Source organism: Sus scrofa, chromosome 5 (assembly GCF_054392235.1).
Source record: "Sus scrofa isolate SSC_HxYL_T2T_F1_AM1 chromosome 5, Sscrofa_HxYL_maternal_Yorkshire_Landrace_v2.0, whole genome shotgun sequence".
Taxonomy (NCBI): Eukaryota; Metazoa; Chordata; class Mammalia; order Artiodactyla; family Suidae; genus Sus; species Sus scrofa.
In genome coordinates this window covers 67,057,982-67,079,099 of record NC_139387.1, presented here as the reverse complement: position 1 = coordinate 67,079,099, position 21,118 = coordinate 67,057,982, and the positions used below count along the sequence as shown (strand labels likewise).

The following is a 21,118-nucleotide window of genomic DNA, read 5'->3' as shown; positions in this document are numbered from 1 at the left end:
CTAGCCTGGGAACCTCCATATGTCGCAGGTGTGGCCTTAAAAGAACCAAAAAAAAAGTAAAAACATAGTTTAGAATTAAGAATTTAGAATTATACTATTCCAACTACTGCATTAAACATATTTTTAAAGTCAATAATTTCTCCTTAATTTGAGATAGGAATTACATTTTTTTTACATTCATATTTTCTCGCAACAGACTATTCTTGGACATATTTTACAATGTCCACCATTTATCTTAAAATTACTTTTGTGTTTAAGAGTAAAAGAACTAAGCAGAGAAAAGGGGTTGATAATCTGTTTACATATCTATCTAGAATGTGAGCTCTAAAATAGCATGAACCTAATTCATCTATTCATATCTTTCACAGCTTCTATTAAAGAGCCTGGCAAAGAACTCAATAAATTTGTTAAACAACTTTTATTTTTATTTTATCTTGTGTGTGTGTGTCTTTTTGCCATTTCTGGGCCACTCCCACAGCATATGGAGGTTCCCAGGCTAGGGGCTGAATTGGAACTGTAGCCCCCGGCCTACGCCAGAGCCACAGCAATGCGGGATCCGAGCCGCGTCTGTGACCTACACCACAGCTCACGGCAATGTCGGATTGTTAACCCACTGAGCAAGGGCAGGGACTGAACCCGCAACCTCATGGTTCCTAGTCGGATTCATTAACCATTGCACCACAACGGGAACTCCTTAAATAACTTTTAAAAGGAGAAAGGTTTCCTAAGACCTAAGACACTCAAGAAACCTTCTTAAAAATGGAAATGAAAATATATATAACAGGTCTTATCCTCAGATCCTAGCTGAGCCCTCTTAATGGATGAAAGGTATTCTTGCCCAAATTTTAAATCCATATAAAAATGCACACATCGCCTATTTTTGGAGAATGGATACATTCCTGATCCCTCCTAAAAGCAGAGCTCCAAGAAAGAATTTCTGGCCCCATTTTATTACTGCCTGGAAACTGCAATCAGGGTGAAAATCTTTCCTTTATTAGACATAATTCAGAATAGTCATTATTTTAGGTGGGAGAAGCTTATTTTTAAAAACTCTGCCCTTTTGCCTCCATCCTAACATGGAGATTCTCTCCTGACTCTGGTATCTTCTTCTACCCCAACTTATAAGAACTTCCCAATACTACTTCCTTCCTTCCCAGTTATCTCCAATTTCTCCCTCTTCATCCTTCTTTTCTGCCTTTAACACAACACAACTTCCGCCGTCTTAGAAAGACACTATTTAAATGTTGAATAATTCTGTTTCTATTGCCATGCTCTTTAAATGTGACCTCTAACAGCTGCCTCTGCCTCATACCATTCATTCCCTTAATGCCTTAGGACTAGCTGACAATCTGGGACTCAGATGAAATAACCACAGAAAATGATCAATGACTACTCCAGTTTTTCTCTGCTCTTGTGTTCTTTTGCCTCTTTTTTTTTTTGTCTTTTTGCCATTTCTTGGGCCACTCCCGCAGCATATGGAGGTTCCCAAGCTAGGGGTCTAATCGGAGCCGTAGCCACCGGTCTAGGTCAGAGCCACAGCAATGCCACAATGGGAACTTCCCTTTTGGCTCTTTTTAACCCACTGAAACTCTACGCCAGGTTTTCGTGGCACAACCTAATCTTATTTCCTTATCTAGACAAGGACTACTTTTTATCTCTAAAAGACAAGGACTGTCGGGGCGCAGTGGTTAACGAATCCAACTAGGAACCATGAGGGTGCGGGTTCGGTCCCTGGCCTTACTCAATGGGTTAACAATCCGGCGTTGCCGTCAGCTGCGGTGTGGGTTGCAGACGTGGCTCAGATCCCAAGTTGCTGTGGCTCTGGTGTAGACCAGAGGCTACAGCTCCGATTTGACCCCTAGCCTGGGAACCTCCATATGCCAAGAGAAGCAGCACTAGAAAAGGCAAAAAGATAAATAAATAAATAAGTAAATAAAAGACAAGCACTACTTTCTATCTCTTTTTATCTCACTGGCTCCTCTTTCCTTTTTCGAACCTGGCTGGATATTTTCCGAGGTTTCCTTATCTGTCTATAAAACACTCTTCAACAAGCCCATCAGGTCTTAAGGCTTTACTATTACTTTACACAGACAAATAACAAACACATAAAGTTCTAGTTTAAGGTTGTATCAGTTTTCACTGCAGTTTTTCCAAATGCATCTCCTGGAAAATGTACGGCCATCTCATCTAAAATGTCATGTACTTTAACAGGAAACCTATCTTCTCCATTAGGGGAGGAGTTCACTATTCTATCAGAGAGCTAGATATTCTGTATTACAACACTCTAAAATAGTACCTTCCTACAAGCTTATGGTATAGTAAACCATGTCTGATTTTATTTTCTTCCTAGTTTCAGTATTACCTTAAATCAATTATTATCTTACATTTAATAAATTAACACTACTTTTGCTGATTATGATTGACGCTCAAATACTGACCTTCCTATTACAATTTATTTGCTGATCTAAAAGCATAAACTAGTTGTCTAATAATGAACTTTTTAAAAATCAAAATTAGATTTCTACTTCAAAAATATTACAGGATCAACCAACTCTCCCCTTTCAGCTATGTGGCCTGTAACATTCTTATATGTTCATTTGATAAATTAACAACTAAGACAGCTGATTAAGTATGAATTAAATAATGGGCAAAGAATGAAATTGAAAATCACAGAGAGAAAAATAACAAATAGACAATGTCAAAAGTTCCCTCTGATTTACACAATTCAGTATTTTCTATTTAATATTGATTCTTCATTCTTCTGCTCTCTAAATCTCTTATGATTAGCAAATGATATTCTTGCAGAATTGGGACAGATTTGGATTTTAAATATAAGCTCTATTACCCACTGGATACTCTCTTTTTTTTTTTTTTTTTTTGCTTTTTAGGGTTGCATCTGCTGCAGCATGCGGAAGTTCCTAGGCTAGGGGTCAAACTGGAACTACAGCTGCCAGCCTACGCCACAGCCACAGCCACGTAGGATCTGAGCCACGTCTGTGACCTACACCACAGCCCACGGCAACGCTGGATCCTCAACCCACCAATCAAGGCCAGGGATCAAATCCGCAACTCATGGTTCCTAGTCAGATTGATTCCACTGCACCATGACAGGAACTCCCCCACTAGATACTCTTTAGGCAACTTTTCACATGTGAAGTAGGGAGAGAGCACTTAGGTGAATTATTTAAGGATTAAAGAATGTTTACTATACAGCACAGTATCGGATGTATAGTAGATGCTCAGTAAATGCTAGTTCTTGCCCCTTATTGTTTTAGTAAAATGCTTTAGTCTCTAAAAGTAAATAGCTATATTTAAATGGCTATATTTAATTGATCTAGTAAAATATAGTGCTTCAGAATAAAAATTAATAAATAAATATAAGAAAATGTGGAAACAAAAGACCGAACAACTATACACTTTTAAACTGAATAAAAGCAACACAGACCTTTCTGTATCCTGGCAACTTGTGGAAAACTGTAAGGCTACAAACAGCTTTATTCCCATTTCCAAATCCCCACTTTTATTGTTTGCTTATGCTACTTAGATGCACATCTAAGTAAACAACTACAGCAACTACAACAGTAAACAAGAAGGACCAAACAGCGTGACAACTCGACCTGAGTATACTTTTTGCTGCTCTAGCACACCCTCACTCCACTCCCCCTACCCCCTACAAAATCAAACAACACTGATAAACATCCAGTAAGTGCAAATCACTGTGAAAAACATGACACTGAGAAGTTTACAACAAGGCCTGTTCCAGCCAACAATCTAGTTGAGGAGATAAAAGTATACTTACATTAAAATCATATACATATACCTTTATCTGGCCTATGGCTAGTCAAGAAAAACTTGAGGAAGTAGCAATACTAGGAGTTCAAATCCATCTTCAAGAATTAGAAGAATTTTAATCCTCTTACATTGCTGGTGGAAATGTAAATTGGTGTAACCACTATGGAGAACAGTATGGAGATTCCTTAAAAAACTGAATCTGTAACTACCATATGATCCAGCAACCCCACTCCTGGGCAAAGATCCAGAGAAAACCATAATTCAAAAAGAAACATGCACCCCAATGTTAACTGCAGCACTATTTATAAGACCTAAGACATAGAAGCAATCTAAATGTCCATCAACAGAGGAATGGATAAAGAAGATGTGGTATACACACACACACACACACACACACACACACACAATGGAATATTACTCAGCCATAAAAAAATAATGATACAATGCCATTTGCAGCAACATGGGTGGACCTAGAGATTATCATACTAAGTAGGTCAAAGACAATTATCATGATATCACTTGTATGTGGAATCTAATAAAAATGATACAAAAGAACTCATTTATAAAACAGAAACAAAATCACAGATTTTGAAATCAAACTTATGGTCACCAAAGGGGAAACTGGGGGATGGGAGGGAGGGAAGAGGGATAAATTAGGATGGGATTAACATATACTCACTACTATATATAAAATAGATAACTAACAAGGACCTATTATATAGCACAGGGAAATCTACTCAATATTCTGTAATGACCTATATGGGAAAAAGAATAGACATACATATAACTGATTCACTTTGCTGTACACATAAAACTAATACAACACTGTAAGTCAACTATATTTCAATAAAATATTTTTCAATGAAAAGAATTTGGAGGAAAAAAGAATTAGAAGAATTTTGACAAAGAGAAAATGATTTTCCAGAACAAAAGAAGTAACACACATAAGGTACAGTCAAGGATGTCTGGTTTGACTGACTCCGAAGAAATGCTCTGAGGCAGAAAGAACACAAAAGGGACTCAAAAAGACAGCATCAGGTAGATACCCCCTCAGCAGGTATGAAATTACAGGTAAGAAAAACTACAGAAAATAAGAAACTTCTAAAAGTACTTTAAGGAGAGTGCCATAAGAAAGCTTTATTTCAGGAAGACCTCTTTTAACTCTGTCTCTGTGTTCGGATTTTGCTGAAGATAAATATCTTCAATACAGAATTATAGTTAAGGAAATATTTTCACTTCCTATGGGATGATAACAAAGGTCCAAAATTCCTTTTCTGAAAGCCTTGGGGCTATCTCTTTCTCAGAATTTAGACCATTTTGGGTTTTTGTTTTTTTTAAATCTACTTTCTTACTTAACTATATATCATTAACATTTTTTTGACATTAAAGTCTTCTACAATACGGGTTTCTTTCTTTCTTTTTTTTTTTTTTTTTTGACTGTGCCCAAGGCACAAAGTTGTGGGTCCAGGGCTCAAACCTGTGCCACAGGAACAACAAGAGCCACTGAAGTGACAACTACACCACAACAGCCACACTAGGGATCTATAACCTTTCTTCTTACATCCACCACTTTACTGTTCATAAAAATAATTTGTAGAGTTCCCATTGTGACTCAGCAGTAACAAATGCAACCAGTATCCATGAGGATGTGGGTTCAATCCCTTGCCTGGCTCTGTGGGTTAAGGATCTGGCATTGCTGTGAGCTGCGGTACAGGTCCCAGATGTGGCTCAGATCCTGCATTGCTGTGGCAGTGGTATATAGGCCAGCAGCTGCAGCGCAGATTCAACCCCTAGCCTGGGAACTTCCATATGCCACAGATGGAAGTTTTTTTGCCCTAAGAAGCAAAAAAAAAAAAAAAAATTGTGGGAGTTCTCTTGTGGATCAGCAGGTTAAGGATCTGGTGCTGTCATTGCTGTGGCTCAGGTGGATGATGCGGTGCTGGTTCAGTCCCTAGCCCCAAAACTTCTGCATGTTGTGGGTGCAGCCACAAAAAAGGGAAGGTTGATACAATGCACATAGCCTATCACCTCTACCTGGGTCTAGGGCAGCACTTCAATGCCAAACATGTTAATATTTTACAGCAAAACATACACAATTTTCCGCAAAGGGGATAAAGACTACAATTAGTTTTACACTGTTTCCAGTCAGGTTCTTCACCCGACTTTAACAAATGTAACTTTTGGTTTTGAGAGTTTTTCGGATTTCAGAGTTGCACATAAAGGACTGTAGATGTGAATGTTTTGCTGATCTTCACTCTGTGCTCTGACAAAACTGGGGCTTGGATCGGTGTCAATGCTGCTCTAGGTGCAAACAAAGGTCTTGGGAAAAAGAAAAACAAGCAAAGGACATGTTAAAAAGATAATGTAATTTTTAGCAACATCTGGCAGGACAGGTCTTAAGGAGATCTTTAGAATGGTGGTGTCCAGAAACTCAAATAGAGCTCCCTAAAAGCCACAACTAAAGATTTTGTAGCTTTACACACTAAAGATTTTGTAGCTTTACACACTAGAGTATTAGTCCCTTCCAGCTAGCTATTCCTTGTTCTCTCACTTTAAAGGCAAAAACTATATAAGTTGTCCCACTCCCCACCCCGGAGAGGGAGGGTAGTGAAGTAAATAGAGTGCACACTAAAGCTAGATGTATCACATCCATTTCAAATTAACCAATGTAATTAAGATGTGCTCATGGTACTTTAAATGTAATTCTGTAAAACACACTGCTTCCTTTAATTCCCTATCTTCCCATTCTTGACTGTGTAGCTTTTTACAAGGCTGGGTCTAGAATACTGCTGTCCAAAAGAAATATAAGCCACAAATGTGAGTCATTTGTGGAATTTAAAATTTTTAAAAAACAGGTTAAAGTTAATTTTAAGAATACATTTTATCTATCCATATATATACTTTTTTTTTTTTTTTTTTTTTTTTGGTTTTTAGGGCTGCACTCAAGCCAAATGAAAGTTTCCAGGCTAGGGGTTGAACAGGAACTAAAGCTCACAGCAACTCCAGATCCTTAACTCACTGAGCAAGGCCAGGGATCGAACTGGCATCCTCATGGATCTTAGTCAGGTTCATTACTGCTAAGCCACAAGGGAAACTCTTATAAACAAAATACTTTTATTTGAACATGTACAATCTTTATAAATTTACTAATGAGATTTTATGTTCTGTTCATAATACATCTTAGTATGTATTTTATACTTCAGGCATCTCGATTCTGAGTAGCCACATTTTAGGTTCTCTGCAGCCGTATGTGGCTACTGGCTACCACAGTGGGCTATATAGGATTATAGAATTTCATGGTGATGATTATACAGCACACAGCAAAATTAATTTACTCCTATTTAGAAAGGGTCTCCATCCCCTCTCACACGTGGTGACCTTCGGGGTTGCCCTAGACTCATCAGGCTCAGTAAAGCCACAAACAAATGTCTTCCATTTGGTCTTTCCTTCCTCCTCAGCTATACTATACTTAATTCTAATATGGGTTACAATTACTTCAAATTTCTCATGAAAAAAAATCAATAAAACTCTACTTTTTTCATATTTTATCACGTTTGCAAGTTTACATTTCAAAGTACCTGAGATTTGTAAGAGTAAGGACAAAGCCTGAATTCTTTCATTTCTTTTAGGTTATCTCAAAATAAAAGTATTATAAAGCACATTTATATTAATAAGAGAATCTACATCTGCCATCTCCTTGGCTCTCTCCTTAAGAGCATTCAGGATAGACAATGGTTAAAGCTGTGTGATTCATGACAATCTTTACTCTTCCTTCTTATGTATGTCTGAAATTTTCCATAATTTAAAGAAAGGGGAAGCAACATAAGGTGCAAGTCCAAGGGAATAATAACAATAGCGGTTATCAATAAATTATACTATTTTTGTGGTTGATATGTGAAAAGCAATTTATAAAAATTCTCTGACGATATTAAGGGATCAAGAGTTTAAAATAAATTGTGAGGAGTTCCTGTTGTGGTCAGCAGGTTAAGAACCCGACTAGTATCCATGAGGATGCAGGTTCAATCCCTGGCCTCTCTCAGATCCACTGCTGCTGCGAGCTGCAGCGTAGGTTGCAGATGTGGCTCGGATGCTGCATAGCTGTGGCTGAGGTATAGGCTGGCAGCTACAGCTCGGAACTTCCATATGCCACAGATGAGGCCCTAAAAAGACAAAATAAAATAAAATAGAATAAAAAACAAAATCTGATTGTGAGACTACATCTAAAGAACTATATATTTTCCCTTATACAGAGTCTAATGATTACTTTCTGAAATCAGTTTCCTTCCATTACTTTTGCAAAGTTGAAAACTGGCTTCTGCCTTAAAAATTGCTTTTACCAGCCACACAATCTCTTTCTACTGGGCAGAAGCAATACAGTGAAGTAAGAACATGCTGCTTTATCTCAAAGAAAATTACTACTACACTTCTCATACTCAACAAGCAACAGTTTTGGACAGGTTACCAGGTTTATAAATACAGTTTTAAGCCCCTTTATGTTTAAAATAACAACCTAATCTTGGTAAAAGCTTGCTTGTACATTCTGAACCCAGAACAAATGCACCATTTTAGGTGATTCCAAAAGATTACCCTTATGCTTTAAAAGTTGAGCCAGCACTAATTAAATCTTCTGGCAACTCTTTAAGGCTGTGCTTCACTGTATTACTTCAGAGTAGTTTAATTAAAGTGAAATTAGGCTTCTGTCACTTCTAAAATCTACCTCCAAATCTGAATCAGAGTCTCCAGTGGTTTCAGCTGCTTCAACCACATTGTGGTATGGATTTAACATTCTGAGGCATTCCCAAATACTGCAAGCCACACTGAGAATATGGGCTACAACAGGAAACAGATGTGAGTTAACCAGAATATTATCTTCACAGAGAGGATGTAGTGGCAAACCTTCTGTAGACATCACATCCAGGTTTCTGAGCAATTTCATCAGCTCATTAAATGTCAAGACAGGATTACCCATGAAATCTTGGAATGCAGCCAGTCTACTACCAAAGCTGCTGCTATGCTACTTCACTTGACTAGACACGTTCAAAGAACAGACGACAACAGGACAATCAGGCACCCAACAAAAAAATGAACTAGAGTGGAAATGCTATAAAGTTCCAAAGAGAAATTCAAATAAATCATTTCTCTTATAATGTTCCAGCCAATATCCAAAATGAGTGAATCAGAAGTATACATACATATACTCAGAGACAAATAGGTATCTTTGGGGTCTGACTGATGTACTTCATGGGATAGAAAATATAATTTCACAGAAATGGCATTTTTAAAAACTATATATAGTCATGGAAATAACATTTCAGTCATGCAGAATCTCACTGGGGTGACAAGTAAAGAGAAATGTTTTGTACCCAGTAGGGAAGGCAAAGGGATGCCATGCACCTGTTTAAGAAAGCAGCAAGGGGAGTTCCCGTCATGGCTCAGTGGTTAACAAATCCGACTAAGAGCCACGACGTTGCGGGTTCAATCCCTGCCCTTGCTCGGTAGGTTAAGGTAGGTTAAGGATCCGGCGTTGCCGTGAGCTGTGGTGTGGGTTGCAGACGCAGCTCGGATACCACATTGCTGTGGCTCTGGCGTAGGCCAGCCACTACAGCTCCAATTCGACCCCTAGACTGGGAACCTCCATATGCCGTGGAAGCGGCCCAAGAAAATGGCAAAAAGACAAAAAAAAAAAAAAAAAGCAGTAAGCTTTTAACCTAAAGCTGCCTTTTAACCTAATTCAAGATGTACTATGTCTGAGTAAATCACAAGTGATTTTCAATATGAAAAGAGAAACACATTTTGCACTAAGTAGTTTTATAATATTTTTTCAAGAAGTCATGCTTAGAATATTAAATATTTGCAGTTAATGTGCTCTTTTACAGACAGAGCTAATAATTGTTATCGTGGCCAAAGCATTCTAAAACCTGAATTACTCGGGAAAACTATAAAATTGACAACAGATTTTTCTGATGAAGGTTATCATAATGATTAAAACCAACACCATCTTAATCAATTTATTCAACGGCCACACACACACTTCTATGTACCCCACTGTCCTGGAGCCTTCAATAAAGCCTAATGCGAGAAACACTCGCATATAATGGGAAAACAGCTCCCTTTCCTACCATTCTTTTCAAGACCAACCAAAATATATTCTATTTGGATTCTGAGTAGGAAAAAAATCAACTCTAACACCTTACTATAAAGGCAAATGACTCCACTACCAATGACCATGCCTCATGAGTAGATATTGATTTTTAAATATTATTCTTCATTTAAAAAGAACCACAGCTCCTTGGCATGGCAAGTAAGATAAAGCTGGCATATACTGTTGTTCCAAAAAGTGTTTTTAAAGTGATGGGGGCTCCTTACAAAATTAAAATTAAATTACCATATGATCCAGCAATCCTACTTCCAGTACATACCCAAAAGAATTGAAAACAGGATCTCAAAAAGATGTCTGCATACCCATGTTCAATGTGGCAGTATTCACAATAGCCAAGGAGTGGAACCAACTTAAATATCCATCAACAGATGAATGGTTAAAGAAAATGTGCTCTGTTTGGGAAAAGCACCTTAGGAACTTGTTTGGGAACCAGTGATTTCAGAATTCATGAACCATTCTGTCTACCGATCCTGGACCTGAGCTGCAACAGCTCCCAGCTAACCTAGCTCTAGCTCGTTTCAGACCGGCCCCCACAATCTTGAATTGGTTCTTTCCAATCCTGTTACTGTTGATCCTAAAGTCAATGTAATCAGCGGTTTTTGTAAATGGACAAGACTCCTTGGTGTGTCTTGTCTGAGGTCAAACGGAGATTATGTTAGCAACCAAGGACCTCTGTTGACTCCTGAGCTCTTAGCCATGAAAGGCTTGTCCCCACACTTGTGTAGAGAGGTACAGTTATTCTACCCCTTAAATTTTGTTAATACATTATGCTGTTTCACATTACACTCTTAAAGCTCTAGAATTTAACACTGCCAGTGAAATTTTAAGTGTTAATAAAATAGATTATACCCATTAAAACAAAAAAGAAAATGTGGTATATACATACAATGGAATATTATTCAACCTCTAAAAAGATGGGATCCTGTCACACAGTACAGCCTGGATGAACTCTGACAACATTATGCTAAGTGAAATAAAGATCACAAAAAGACAATTCTGCACAATTCCACTTACATGAACTATCTAAAGTAATCAAACTCTTAGAAAGTAAAATGGCAGTTATTGGTGGGGAGGAAGTTGTTCAACAGATATGGAGATTCCATTCTGCAAAATGAAAAAGTTCTAGAGCTTGCACAATAATGTGCACATAGTAACAACACCACACACTTAAAAATGGTTAAGATGGTACATTTGGGGTTTTTTTAAAAACCACAATTTAAAAAAAACTGTAGGCATGTGAAATGAACATAGGAACCTTGAAGAAGCTCCTAATGCCAATTCTGGGATAACTTTTGCAACAATATACTAATGATAATGGAATATAACCTGTAGAATAAAATGAATATCCATGGGTTCGTGTGTGTTCGTGAGTTCGTGTGTGTGTGTGTGTGTGTGTGTGAATAACTGAATAAATAAGAGAGGGGCTATCTCTTCCTTACTGGAGAATTCCAATTAATACATATAATAGGAATCATGGAAATGGTATCAGTGTTACTTTCCTCTATGAGTATGTAAAATGGACCTGGGTTAAAGTTTTATTAATCCTGCAAATTTTTTGTTCAAGTCTGAAATTATTTCAAAATGAATAGTCTAAAAAAGAGGCAGCAGAACTCAACACAAAAAGTACTGTATTAGGAATTAGGAAACTTGAATTCCATTCTTTAATTTGTAAACAGAAAGCTAAAGCTGCTCAATGTTTTGCAAATTCCCTTCTAAGACGTCCCAAAATTGTGGTCTTTGCTCTTATGAGACTGTTTACCCTTTGCAAACCATCTAAAATAATAAAAATAAAATCCCTATGACCCTTTTAAAAGTTTAATAGTAGCCCAGCCTCAGGGAAATAACCTGAAAAGTTTTAAATGGACTCCATTAACAATTACATTTTTCACAAGCTTCAAACAGCTTTAAACATTTATTTAAACCCACCCCGCATGTTAATAATGGAGTAGCTAGTATACAGGTCAATGCAAAATCTAAATAAATAGCTTACCAGGAGAAGCTCCTGTCTGTAAAACTGAGTTAGTTACTAAAGATACAGAACCCCCAACAGGCAAGTTTTCTTTAGGTAGCAGGAATTAAATGCACTGTAAATAAGGAAATGTTTAAAGAAAAACAAAATATTCATGTCATCTGCAATATCAATTTCCTTTTAGCAATTCTCCCAGGCACAATGTATTATCTGTTCTTAATCTAAGATATGCAGTTAGTATTAAAAAACGTCAGAAAATGTAACAGGAAGGAACCTAAAGATAATCCGGCTCGAACGACCTCACTGGCCAAAATACAAAGACCAGAAATATATGAATTATCTAAAGTCACCCAGTTAAATGGCAAAAATCAAACAAGAACTAGGTCAGGGTCCAATATTATAAAATGTTTCAATAAAGAACTAGCAATTATCATGCATAACTAAATATTGCTATCAACTGTAAAGAAGTTGACCTCTCTTCTCAAGAAGGAGATTAAACATTAAAATCCCTCTTACTTCAGGGATACAAAAACCAAAGGAACAAAAAAGGTATTTCTATAAGAATCAGACTAAAACTAAAAATATCTCCCTACATATTAAATGGTTTTATATTAAAACAGGAGAAGAAAAAGTTTAACAGCAGAACATTTAAAAAATGAGCCAAGAGCAAGTTCAAACTTGGTCACTAAAATGCTAAGTACCAACATGTATCAGATTACCCTAATTTACATAGATAAAATTATACTAACTCCTAAGTGAGGCATCTGCATCTTGTTTGGGGAGGTTCCAGGGTTTGTTGTGGCAGTTCTGGAAAGTATGATTACTCCTAACATCAAGCAAGTTTCTCTCATTATGTATGTGCAACAATATTTTTCAGAGCCGGACAAAACAGAACAGATAATGAGATGACAGAGAATGTAATTGGATGATGCACTACTCTGGTGGCTGTAAACTTTAACAAGTTAAGTAATGTCAGAATTATACATCAACAGGTAACTTTCAAATAGGAGTTCAAAGAAACACTATCATAAAATACACCTCGAATAGATACAAGATGAAATAACAGACAGCACCATATTTACCACTCAATGAATATAAGCTCCAAATCCAGGTATACCACTGAGCTGAGGAATCTAATGGAATTTATCACTGTCATTATTCTGTTATTATATGTCAAGAAAACGCAGGGAAAATATATATATATATTCATATACATACAGTGTGGTAAAGTAGTAGGAAAGGGCAAAGATTCAAGCATTTAAGTTCATTATCTTGAACATTTCTCTAAAACTGAAAGTAAAATCAATTTTAAGGAATACATAAATTGGCAAAGATTCAAAAGGAAGTACTTGTTGTTGATACTTGTCATACACTCAGGACAGCCTTTATCTTAACAGATGATTGACTATATTATAATTTCTTAAGGAGGAATTCATCTTAGAAACAAACAATAAGAAAGATCATCATCAATGGGTCCTTCTGTGCTTTAACAGACTTTCACAACACACAGGCTAAAGATGCCAGACAAAGAAACTGCTTTAAAAAGAAACCTGAACACTTGGGAAACAAACTTCCTTGTTAGAGTACTGATACAAAAGAGGAAGTTGTCATGAGAGGAAAATGTAGCCCTGCAATTTCAGGCTTAGAATATGAAACAGAATATTCACCCAATGCCAAGTTTTCAGCACATATTCTATATAATAATACCCTCTTTATTCAAAAATTTCTTGGTACTCAAGGTTCTAATAATCTCTTTTTCCCAACAAAGTTGTGCCAGGTATAATTAGATTTGGACAAAACTACCTATGGACACTGTAGTCCCTAAAGTAGAGAAATTTACAATAAGATTTAAACTGATTTCCACATGCCCTTGAAGTAGACAAGAAAATCTCTCTCCTTACCTACAACTACTAGACGTTGCTGCATTTGTCAGCATAAGCTCAGAAATGAGAAGGGGAAAAAATAAGTAAAAATTACATAATGAGAAAGTAAACCGTGAGAAAATTTCAGCTATGACAGTATATTACTATTTTCAATAAAACTAGTGATTGAAAACACGTTAATCTTGTCAATCAGTTAAAACTGTTTTAGTGGTATACAAAAACATTTTCAAGAAAACACAAGCTAATAGTATATTCATAACTTTATATAATGGCAAGAAAATGCTTTAAACTTAAATGTTTTTGGCGGTATAACTTGGCCAAGAAAAATGAGATACTGTTAAGACACAGTGTGCTTCTGCCTACTGCAGGGTCTTATAAAGGCTTGTTTCTTGTTCTCCCACCTGAAAAACAGAAATGATCCTTTCTACTAATGCTTTAGCATCTATTATGAGGAAGCCCCAGAACACTACAGTTAACTCATGGATGGGGGACAGAAAGGATCCCAGAGCAGACAAGTAAACTAGAGGCTTGTATTGTAAAAGGAGAAGAAATGATTTCAGCATAATGCAGAAGCATAAACAAGTACCAGCAAGAACCTTTTAAACGACACCTACAGTTAAGTGGTCACTATCAGTTGACAAATCACAGGCTCACAGACACATTCTTAACATGAAAGCACCAACCAATATAATGTTTGTCTTTATTAAAAAAAAAAAAATGTGACATCACTGGCCATTCCCTAAGCCCCATCTCTCTCTGCAGAAGTTGGTTATAAACCTCAGGTAAACCTATTCATTCTTTCTTCCAACTCTATACAATAAAAATTGAGTCTGAAACCCAGAGCTCCCCATTACTCTTCTCTGGTTTCCCCAACCCTCAGACCCAGCTCTCCAATATATTCAGCAGCTGGCTATGTCATCACTTAACCAAAAAAAGGAAGTGAGTACCTATCTAAGGAATCTCCACTGAGGAAGCGGAGAACAAAAGTGAATGAACATTTTTAAGTCTTCCCATAGGATACACTCAAAAACAAGAGCTTTGCCTTATACTGCTACATGATACCTATCTTTTCTTACCAGATGTACTAGAAACACATTATCTCAAGTAAACTCTTAAGTTTTCCAGAAGGGAATAGGGCTACTACTATTATAATTTAATATTTTCTAATAGTTCCAGGAAATAGCAACTTTCATTCTTAGGAATGACAGAAGTGAGGAAGTTTTAAGAGAAGGAGCTAGCAAGGAGAATGTGACCTAGATTGGGGTCAGATCAACAATGCATCACATGATACGTAACAGAAGGCTAGCAAGTAATCTTAGAAACATTAAAAAAAATTCTTAATCAATCTGCTATTAAAGCAAGATAAAAATCTGATAGTGACAGCTGTTCCTATAAATCAAGACTAGTCTCAGAGAGGGAAACTACAGTTTTTCCTCCCTCAGTTATGTAAGATTAATTTAGATGAAGAGCTGTGCTCATTCCTTAGTTTGCCATATACCACACCAATTTTACACATCATAAAGTTGGAAAGTAATAGATAAGAGTATCTGCTCTTATTTCCCAAATGTGTCTGTAAAAAGAAAATAACAAAAGCACTGAATGCTCAATTAAGGAAACTTCATCAGAATCTCCAGAAGAAAGAAAGAGGGGGAGGTCTTTGTGTGTATAATTTTGTGGAAGTAAATGTACCAGTAACCCCAAATAATCTGTCAAAAAAAGAGCAAAGATAAAAAATGTGTGTGTGTGTAGTCACTTTGCTGTACAGCAGAAACTGGCACAACACTGTAAATCAACTATACTTTAAAAAAAAGAACAAAGGACAAATAGTTATGTTCCAGTAAACCCAGAAGAGAAATACATCTGAAAGGTAGGTTTAAGGATGCTGGTTCCAGTCAAGTAAGAAGGAAATCAGGAAGTAAATGACACTACTACATACACAGAGACCAGAACTAATAGTGATTCTAAGACCTACTGTAATTACTGCAAACTAAGAAAATAAATCCTATATAATGAATGAAGTTATATAATGTGCATTCATTTTTATTCTTTTTTTTGTTTTTTGCTTTTCAGAGCTGCATATGGAAATTCCCAGGCTAAGGGTCAAATTGGAGCCAGCTGCCAGCCTACACCACAGCCACAGCAACAGATCTGAGCCACGTCTGCAACCTATACCACAACCACGGCAAAACCGGATCCCCAACCCAATGAGCAAGGCCAGGGATGGAACCCACATCGTCATGGATTATTAGTCATGAGTCGTTTCTGCTGTGCCATGATGGGAACTCCCATTTTAATTTTTATTTATTTATTACTGTCATTCAGAACCCCTATAAATTCCTATTTCTCTACCTGAATCCTTCCTGAACTATTTTTGATTTTGAATGAAAGTCTAACTCTAAAGTCCTAAAAGTGACCTGAAGTAGGGAAAATAAGATTTGAAAAATTCCTAGAAAGAAACTCTTTTTTCGGGGGGGGGGGGCTATGCCTGCAGCATGTGAAAGTTCCTAGCCAGGGATCAAACACAAGCCACTGCTGTGACGCCAGGTCCTTAACACACTGTGCCACAAGGGAACTCCACAAGTGTTTTATTTACAATCTAATCACAGCAAGCTAAGAAAGATCAAATATGGAATTTTAAAAATCCCTACAAAGTAATAATCAAGTGCTATTCCCTTCTGTGCAGGAATTCCTCTGAGACACATGGGCTTTAAACTTTTTCTAAGAGGAGTAATACCATGTACAGTCCACAGCTGATCAACAACGTATATTTTCGAACTGGCTGGGAATGGTGTATGATCTGTACTCAAGCCTACCCAAGTGAAGCTAACGGCCTGTCTGAAAAGTGAACTCATAACCTTTGTCTCATTAGCACTGCACTCCAGCTGCTAAAGATTCAAACACTAACTTGGATTTAAAGGAGGTGGAGACAGTAAAACACTAACAATAGGGAGAAAATTTATATAGTCAAGCCCATGCAAAATTGTCTATTAATGGAAACCAGCTGCAAGAATAGGAGATGGTTTTCAGTATTTAAGCCTGGTGGAATACTAATGGGTTTTTTCTAGTCTACGATTCCATTCTGAAAGGAAGGCCCTTTAATTCAGTATTCCCTCAGAGTCCCTGAACTCCTAAGAACTGCCTTTCTAAACTACTCTAGAGCCCCAAATTATCTATTAGGAGATATGTGCTGTGGCTCTGAAGAGCCATTCAAAGCTATTCCTGATATGAGAAGTCATGCATTCTCCAAAGGAACACTGTGATTTAAACTCTGTTTTAAAATCCACAAGACCTCTAGCACAGTCCAATTCAAAGCTGTAAAATTTAGACTTCACACTTGATACCAAGGCTATATGCCCTTCAAAAAACCATGTGATAAAATATTTACATATTCACATACAGTGGTTGTCTCCACAGTAATTCCACAATAATTGTATTTTTTTTTTCTTCCTTTTCAGGGCGGCACCTGCAACATATGGAAATTCCCAGGCTAGGGGCTGAATCAAGAGCTGCCAGCCTAGGCCACAGCCACAGCCACACCAGATCTGAGCCACACCTGTGACCTACACCGCAGCTCACAGCAATACCAAATCCTTAACCTACTGAGTGAGGCCGAGGATGAAACCTACATCCTCAAGGATACTAGTCAGGTTCTTAACCCCGAGCCACAACAGGAACTCCCACAATAATTCTATTCTGATAGCTGCAACTTAGTTCTATCATTTGGTATTTTCCCCCCAAGCTTTGGTTAACTAATTATTCTCTGACAGCTCATAAATAAATTTAAAAACCGTTTGCATGTAACCATCTTAATGCTTAGTATACGTCACCATCTGCTCCAACACCATCACCAACCAAAAAGTATATATACATATATGGGCTTTGTTTTCCTGACAGTGACTACCAGCTTTCCCAACATGCAGTGTTTTATATCATGTATGGTTTGTGCAAACTGCCCCTAAGAAATTCAGGGAGTAGGTTTACATATAATGAAAAAAATCATTCACATAAGCTTTTAAGACATTTCTCATGCCAGTGTAGTTCAGAAATCCTGAGGTTGGGCAGAAGAAAATACGTAATCCCTAGAGTCCCGAAGGTTGAGTAAAATTTCTATACAAGATACCCCTGGCACTCTAGGGAAGAGGCAAGACTATCTGTTATCAAATTATCATCAATTCAAAAACCATTATAAAACTGGTTTTAAAATGAAAAAATAGGAAACAAACCTCAATTTTGTCTGTTTTGGCATCTCCCCAGTATATTTTGCCTTCATCATAATCCAAGGCTAAACCATTTGGCCAACCAAGAGAAGTGTTAACCAACACTACTCGATCAGAACCATCCAGTGCTGCTCGCTCAATTTTCGGGATTTCTCCCCAGTCAGTCCAATACATGTACCTACAGAAGTATACAGAATATGAGCTAAAAACAGATAATAAACTGTAACTTTTCAGACATCCTAAGGGTGAGGCTCACCCCTCTTTTACACTGGTTATCAGTTTACACCATAGAAGAAAAAAAAAAAAAAAAAAAAAAACTAAGGGTATGTTTAAAAAGACATTTATAACAGCAGTGTATAAGCTTGTAGAAAATTTCCAGATCAGAGTTTTCTAGAACTGAAAATGAAAATGCCTTCCAATAATTAGATTCTGTTTTTAGTGATTTTTTTTTTCAAAATATTTTGTGCTCCTTCCCATGAAACAGTCCTCTCCATTTCTTGCTGGCTTGTCATCTCTGACACAAAAAGGTTGTCCCAGAAGTAATATTCAGACAGCAAAGTGAATTCCTAAAATAGCTAACTCTTCCTGTAGTGCTAAGTGACTCTTGCGGCTCCTGAGCATTTAAGGGGCTGTAAGGTACTGGTATACATATAATAATTTATCATTGTGTCCACCCTCAGAATGAATCTCATAGAAACAACATTGGTGAGTATACAGAAAGCCGTGTTTCCCTGAACTACGGTCAGAGTGCTATTGGGGAAAAAAAAAAAAGACTATGTGTAAAGCTGTATGGCCAGATAAAATAGTTCTGGAAATCAAGTAAGATATTCATATGTTTGGGAGCATATAAAAAGTAAGACACATTCTTGGAGTTCCCGTCATGGCTCAGTGGTTAACGAATCTGACTAGGAACTATGAGGCTACGGGTTCAATCCCTGGCCTTGCTCAGTGGGTTAAGGATCTGGCATTGCCATGAGCTGTGGTGTAGGTCGTAAACGCGGCTCGGATCTCTCATTGCTGTGCCTGTGGTGTAGGCCGGCAGCTACAGCTCTGACTGGACCCCTAGCCTGGGAACCTCCGTATGCCGAGGGAGCGGCCCTAGAAAAGGCAAAAAGACCAAAAAAAAAAAGTAAGACATACTCTTTACCATATTATTCTAGAAGTACTGAAAATGAGGTAAAATTAAATCTTCTAGGGGAAAAGAAAGAGTTCTGAAAACAATTTCTTTCTACGTTTTTTACAGTTATGATGCAACCTCGGCAAAATCTACAGCCAACATCCAAAGTCAGCAGGCATGGACTTAATTTAGAAAGAAAAAGTATTCAAAACATTCAAGGGAAAAAACTAGCAATTCTTTAACGTAAGATTTTATTCCAATTACCAAATTCTAAATAAAATAACTAAAGATTTTATTCCAATAACTATATATAAAAATGGACAGCCATTAAAGAGCTATTTATTGGAAACTAACAGATACTCTATATTGTTTTTGTCAGTGTTTTCAGGGACCTGTGGAAAACAGAAACACCTAGCAAAATTTTCTATCAGTAGAGCTTCTTACCCAACCATCGGATCTAATACAATAGCCCGGGGTTCCTCTAAGTCCTCTGAAATCAAGATCTTCCTCATGGTCCCGTTGAGCCTTGTCACTTCTATTCGATCAGTGCCAGTGTCCGTCCAATAAAGATTTCGGGCAACCCAATCAACAGCAATACCATCAGGATGCGCAATTTGAGCAGTGACCACAAACTGACTGCCAGATCCATCTATGAATGAGCGGCGTATGGCCCTCACTTCATCATCAGTCCAGTAGATATAGCCCTCCACAGGATCATAATCTATGGCGATGGCATGACGGATGTCTTCTAACTGTAGGACAATGTCTGTGAAATCTGGTGTATCCAAAGAAATGCGTCTCAAGTCTGTCCTTCTGGCTAAAAGCAATAATTCAGTGGCACCTAGGACAGCAAAGTGAAAAAAATAAAGAAAAAATTTAAATCCGCAGTTGCCTTTATTTAGTCACTCTAAATAAAGAATATAGAACTTCAGGAATTGAAAAGTTAATGAGTACCAAAGAATATTAGGGTCTATTTAGAGTGGAAATGGAAAGTAATGCAGCAAAACAGCTTGACTATGAGGTCAAATTCTATAATGGCTGAGCCCTCCATATCAAATTTTGATTTCTTTCTGGCTTCATTCATCATAAAGCCCTTGTAATTAATAACAGATACTTAAACGTATAATGCATAGTAACTAAGTAATGACAAAGCTAAGTAGCTGAATATTAAAGGAAGGAAGCATAGGATACAGGCTTTTTGCTCAAGAGGGATATTTAAAAAGGTAAAGCAATCTAGGACAAGGATATTTTGTGATTAATGAAAATACTCTAAAATTGGATGGATTGTGATGGTTGTACAACTCTGTAATTTTACCTAAAAAAACAATGAACTGTACACTTGAAATGGCTAAATTTTATGATATGTAAAGTTTATCTCATTAAAGCTGGTTTAACAAAGAGAACTATAGGGCAATGCCTGACAGAATTAAGGACAAAGGAGGTTATGGAAGAGTAAATAGCAGCAGTAGAGAGAGAATCAGACAAATACAACACAGTGGGTAAGAGTAAGAGCTGTGCATCTGACAGAACTGGATTCAAGTAACTATACAAACTTAGGTAAGACACTCAATCTCTCAAAGCCTAGCTTCTTCATCTATGCCTCACAGTGTTGCTGTGAGAATTAAAGGAGATAAAGGTAAAGCTCAGGAGTTCCCGTTGTGGCTCAGCAGTAATAACGAATCCGACTAGTATCCACAAGGATGTGGGTTCGATCCTTGGTCTCACTCCGTGGGTTAAGGATCTGGCGTTGCTGTGGCACAGGCTGGCAGCTGCAGCTCTGATTTGACCCCTAGCCTGGGAACTTCCTTATGCTGCAGATGTAGCCCTGGGGAAAGAAAAAAAGTAAAACTCGGAAATGGACCAAACATATAAGTACTCAATAAACACTAGCAAAAACATGATTATTATTATTACCATTAGAAAATGAACACTCAAATTTTTATTTCATTGAGTTTTAAATCAGATTTCTTTATGAAATGT

At 37.3% G+C, this 21,118-nt stretch overlaps 1 protein-coding gene across 1 annotated transcript in view; it reads right to left on the bottom strand.

Moving 5' to 3' along the window:
• Positions 1 to 21,118, bottom strand: part of LRP6 (LDL receptor related protein 6) — a 170,011-nt gene that overhangs the window by 51,344 nt on the left and 97,549 nt on the right. Inside the window, exons 6-7 of the mRNA XM_021092344.2 lie at positions 19,583 to 19,979; positions 18,028 to 18,199 (exon numbers count right to left, since the gene is read on the bottom strand). Of these exons, the coding sequence (XP_020948003.2) occupies positions 18,028 to 18,199; positions 19,583 to 19,979 (569 nt within the window). The remainder of the gene's footprint in view (positions 1 to 18,027; positions 18,200 to 19,582; positions 19,980 to 21,118) is intronic.